The 5563-nt window shown below is 45.8% G+C and overlaps 1 protein-coding gene across 3 annotated transcripts in view; it reads left to right on the forward strand.

Annotated features, from left to right (window-relative positions):
- The window catches only part of Btbd9 (BTB domain containing 9), a 364895-nt gene that overhangs the window by 48896 nt on the left and 310436 nt on the right, over positions 1-5563 (forward strand). For all 3 annotated transcript variants that reach the window (XR_004112166.1, XM_031346710.1, XM_031346712.1), the window contains exon 4: positions 581-845. Coding sequence is in view for 2 of the 3 variants with exons in the window: in XM_031346710.1 (XP_031202570.1) it covers positions 581-845 (265 nt within the window). In the remaining variant the exon portion in view is untranslated. The remainder of the gene's footprint in view (positions 1-580; positions 846-5563) is intronic.

Genomic DNA, 5563 nt, shown 5'->3' on the forward strand with positions numbered 1-5563 from the left:
GGTAGTGGTATGGGAAGTGGAGTGTGTGTGTGTGCGCGTGTGTGTGTGTGTAGGGTAGTGGCATGGGAAGTGGAGTGTGTGTGTGTGTGCGTGCGTGTAGGGTAGTGGCATGGGAAGTGGAGCAACGGAGTGTTACAAGTAAGAGCAAAATGTTTGCAAACATTACTCACTCTGCATTGTAATTTTAAAAACTAACAAGATCAATCTGTTTAAAACAAAGGACAGGTATAGATGCGTGGGGAAGACCTCATTGCTTTCTATAGTGGCACAGAACGCCCGAGTCTGAAGGAAAAGTGCTGCTGTTCTTTTCCTTTTTTAAAATTGAGTAGCCCGTGTTTTCCTAGAACTCACTACGTAACCCAGGCTGACCTCAGACCCACGGTAAGCCCTCTGCTTCAGCCTCCCGAATGCTGGTGTTACACGCCTGGCTTGTTGCCGCTGCCCATTCCCTCTGCCGGAAGTGGGAAGGGAAGAGCTAGGAAGACTAAAACTCAAGGAAAGGATTGCTGCCTGTGGTCCGGTCAGGCTGACTGGCTGTGCTCCAGGCTGACGTCTTACGGTCCCTCTTTACCCTTTGCAGGCAGCACTCCTGAACATCGTCTTAAGAGATTCATTTGCTGCTCCTGAGAAAGATATCTTCTTAGCCTTGTTAAACTGGTGTAAGCACAATGCAAAAGAGAATCATGCTGAAATCATGCAGGCCGTGCGCTTGCCTCTAATGAGCCTCACTGAGCTTCTGAACGTGGTGAGGCCATCAGGACTCCTGTCTCCCGATGCTATTCTCGATGCCATCAAAGTGCGCTCGGAGAGCCGGGATATGGACCTCAACTACAGAGGCATGCTCAGTAAGTACCTGCTCCCCGCCTCGCCCTCGCCCTCGCCCTCGCCCTCGCCCTCGCCCTCGCCCTCGCCCTCGTCTGCACAGCATATGCTGGGCTGAGAGCACAGAGCTCTTCTTCCTGTGGGTGTCTTTCCTTCTCAGCCATCTGTCCCAACGTGATGAGCTGCCACCGACTTAACACAGCTATTTCCGGTCACTCTCCCATCTGCTCCTCAGAACGTTCCGAGACACTTTCCTGAAAGGCTGCTTGTCACACTAAGACATTTCCTCCCTCCCCTACCAAGCCTTGTGGTTGTATCAAGCTCTTTAGTCAGGGCCTCTCAGATACTCAACTATCTCTATTAATCTCACCCATCTTCTAAACTGGCACTCACACAGTCATAGTGCCACTCCAACCAAACTTGAGTTTCTTGCCTTCTGCTCAATCATCCCATGGTGGTGCTCTCCCGGCTGGTCTGGAAGAATTAAACTGGGTTCAGGAGAGAATTTAATCTGCACAACAGACACAGTGGAGTGATGGCTGAGAAGTGGGAAATAACAGAGCTATAGACAGGTTTCCAGGAGGAGAATTTTGGTGCTAGCAGGATGTAAAATTGAGGGTTATGTTTAGTGTAAGTTACCACGGTTTTCTATGTTAAGAAGCCAATAATTCTAAGGCCCTGTTGCCTTAGGAGAGTAAACAGTGCCAGGTGAACCTCAGCACTGTCTGTGTCCTCAGAGTGAATGAGCCGCGGTGCTCCTCAGAGAGCAGCTGAACTTGGCTTCTGTGCTATTCAGTTGGAGGGCTTCTGATATTTGTCAGTTCTGGCGAAGCTGGCCGTTTCCTGGAGTGATTCCTCTGTTGATTGGTTTGGGACATCCTGAAATGATGGTGGGCCCTAAATAGATGTCTTCAGCCTGGTTTTATTTCCTGAGTTATCAGATCTAGATTTCTTTTCAATTGACATAGTAAGTTTTTGGCCTCAAGAATTTTGTGGGTGCACTTGCATATGTGTACATAGCAAGTTGGAGGCTAGAGGTGAACCTTGGTATTGTTCCTTAGGAGTCATCCAACCTGATCTTGAGACAGGGTCTTTTACTGGGAACTGGGGCATGCTGATTAGACTGAGTGACTGGGAGGCAAACCCCAGGGATTCGCCTGACTGTGTGTCCCCCAGTGCAGTGGTGCGCCCTTATACTCAGCCTGTGTGTGCACTGGAAAACAGGTTTGTGGCCTCAGTGAGTAGACTGAGCTATCTCCCCAGTCTCTGGGCCAGACAAGTCTGATTTCAAGGCCTGAATTAGTCAGTAGCTATGTGATCTGGCAATAAATGATTTGAGTTCTTGTTTTCTATCTCAATATTGTTATGAGGGTTAGCTGAAATGATTTGTATAAATATAAGCTCAGTAAGAGGCTATTGCCATCAGTGTTGATGTGGTCCCCCCCATCTCTGTGTCGTCGTGTGTCGTCAGTCACCACATTCTTGTAAACAATCTTTTTTACTCTTGAGGTTTGAAGACTTTTTGTGGGTCTTATGTACTGATCTTTTATCCTGACCATTAACACACTGAGCGGCATAGGGCAGTGAGTGAGTGATGGATGGATTTTGGTGTTCAGTCAAAGCTGGGGACAGGAAGGCCAAGAGCACAGGGAAAGGAGAGGACCTCAGAGTCCAAGCCTTGGAGACCCCGGGAAGGAATTGGAGGAGCAGAGACAAAAGACCTCGAGAGCCACGGATGCCAACCAGGAGCACGCTGCTAGATGGAGGGGCAGGCAGTGGTGTCTCGTGATGCCAGACCGGAAAGGCGGAAGAGAATGGAGAGGACTTTGTGTAAACTGTGGTGAGGCTGTGAATAGCCTAGGGAGTCAAGCCATTGTGTTTGGAAAGATGATACAGTGTGCTAGCTATTCGGTTTGTGAATTGAGGAGAAGAGCCGTAGAGAAATGATGTAGCTCTCAAGAACACACTGCAGAGGTCCAGGAAGCAGTCAGAGCACGAGGTGAAGGGCAGCCTTGGCTAGAGTAGGAGGGAAAGGTGACTGACAGGACGAGTGTTCCCAAATCCCCACTTGGCATCCTCCTAAGTTCCTCCCTTTCTCCCTTTCTTTCCCGTGATTGGCTGATAGGGCCCTAGAACTGGAACCGCTGAAGTTGCGGTTGGGTCATGGGTGTAGGTGTGAGATATACTTGGCACCTCATACAGGTACCATCCTTAGAATTGATTAGCTGGGCAGTCCAATTGGCTGTGGACTCTAGTAATCTCTGAGGTTCCTCATGAATGGAATAATTGAGGCACTCAGTTGGTCATTGCTCATCAATGTTGAATTCTTTGTTTAGGAGAAATTCAGGCTGAGATCAAGGAATAGACTATGAAAGTGGCAGTCCTTAGATCACTAAGGGGTGGGTCTGACTCATATGGTATTAAGTAGTAAAAGTTAATAAGAAAACTGCTGAGGAAGCACAATACACTCCTAGCCGTTCCATAAGAGACTGTTTCCTAAGAGAGGCCATCAGACATTCAGAGGATTATTTTAGTGCGTTTCCCTAACTGGAAACAAGGTCTAATGTTGACGCAGAACTGATCCTAGGCTGATGGTTCTAAAGCTAGCTCTGCTTGTTTTGGATCTACTGACAGTCTGTGTGATTGTTTTGTTCTTCCCTGGATGAGTATGTGCGTGCGTGCGTGCGTGCGTGCGTGCGTGCGTGCGTGCGTGCGTGCGTGCGTGCATTGAGACTTACCAGGAAGCTCAGAGAGGCCTGCATTGACATGAGGGCTTCTTCTTTGAGGTCACTAACATTGGTTTCTGGAAGATTCACCCCTCAGCTGTCTGTCCCAAAGCTTTACTAAACTGCGGATTTTTAAGGGGCGGGTAATCAAGAACATGGTTTTGCCCAGTGATTCTGGTTGATCTCTTTAGAAGATAGATTACATGAATTTTGTGCATATACAATAAGCATTCATCTAGATAGCTAGGGAAAGGAAATTAACTTTTTAATGAAACTACTTTTTTTCTTAGAATATTTGAACTGCCTCTGTTCCATTCCCTTAACATTCAGTTTTTTATCTTACTTCTGGAGATGTTCTGTCTTGAAAGTCAGTGCTTTTTCTAATAATGTCAAGCTATACCTTGTTTTGTTTATTCATGTCTTAGACGTTGGAGATTTCTTGTTTTTGTATGTTTATAGCAGGGGATGTATTGTAGATTCGAAACTCAGAATTTTCCAGTGAGTAAAAGTCAATATGTAAATTTGTGTGTGTGTGTGTGTGTATTGTGTGTTCTAGTTATAGACTGGGTCTTTGCACCTGTGATATAATTGATGGCTACTTGTCTAGTGCTCATTGATTGAGTTCTTTAAAGATCAGTTGTGTCCTTTTTTTTTGCCTGTGATCTTCTAGCCCGAGTCAAGACTTAAAAAATATACGTGGCTAAATGAATCTTTTTCTTGTTTCTAGACTAGCATTTTAAGTCTTTCTCATCTATCACATAGACTCAGTTCTAGCCATGAATGTTTTAAAGCTCTGTGACGCCCCTTTACTGCTGTGTCATCTCTGATGTGTGCATTTGTGAAGGTGTGCAGTGTCTATGGGGGTTCTCTTGTCCTGTTGGATGCTCAACATCTGGGGCTAGAGTTTAGTATAGTGAGTGGTTTGCACATAGTCAGCTTTGAAGACCTGCCTCTGAAAATAAATGAGTGGGCTCCTGTTTAGCCTCATGCTGTGCTTGATAACTTGCCTAAAGTTGCCAAATGAAGTGCCTTCACTAGGCCCAAACTTCTGGATGTGTGCTTCAAGAATCAGGTGCTTGTCTTGAAAAAAAAAAAAAAAAACCAAAACCAAAACAAACAAACAAAAAGCCAAACAAACAAACAAACAAAAAGAAACAGGTACTCATCCGTGATTTCTGTGTCTCTGGGTGTGTATTCTTATGTCTCTGAGAGTATGTTTTGAGTACCAGCACTGAGACATGTGGAGGTTTAGGCCTGCAGAGAATGGGTGAGTGGGGAGGCTAAAGCAAGGCTAAAGCCTTAGAAAGTCATTGTAATGGCAGGGTTAGTTGTAAGGGAGTGTTGTGGGGGGCAGGAGGAGTGTGCATTCTTCAGGACAGTTAGCAAGGGCGTGGAGAAGATGATGGAGGTAGTAGAGCTGGATGAAGAGATTCTAGTAGGCAGAGAGCTGTACTATATCCAAATAACTCATTGGTATAAATGACTGGGTCAAGTCTGTGTCCCCAAATGATAATTAGGAATATAAAAGAAAACCACAGAGTAATTAGCCCTGTGTCTCAGATAGTGTCACTGTGTAGCTTGGGTTTAAATTATGACTCACTCTCTGAGCATGTTTATGCAGCCTCTCCTCTTTCTTTGGAGAGTGTTGGTTTTAGGTGTCAGCACCTGGTGACAAGTTTAAATAACCTGTGAAGCCTCCTGTGTCGATGACGTCATAGACCTCGACACTGACCTCAGTTGTGAGATCAGTGATGAAGCCTCCAGTGTAGATGATGTCATAGACCTCGACACTGACCTCAGTTGTGAGATTAGTGATGAAGTCTCCAGTGTAGATGATGTCATAGACCTAGACACTGACCTCAGTTGTGAGATTAGTGATGAAGCCTCCAGTGTAGATGATGTCATAGACCTAGACACTGACCTTAGTTGTGAGATTAGTGATGAAGCCTCCAGTGTAGATGATGTCATAGACCTAGACACTGACCTCAGTTGTGAGATTAGTGATGAAGCCTCCA

This window comes from Mastomys coucha, unplaced genomic scaffold, assembly GCF_008632895.1.
Source record: "Mastomys coucha isolate ucsf_1 unplaced genomic scaffold, UCSF_Mcou_1 pScaffold3, whole genome shotgun sequence".
Classification (NCBI taxonomy): domain Eukaryota; kingdom Metazoa; phylum Chordata; class Mammalia; order Rodentia; family Muridae; genus Mastomys; species Mastomys coucha.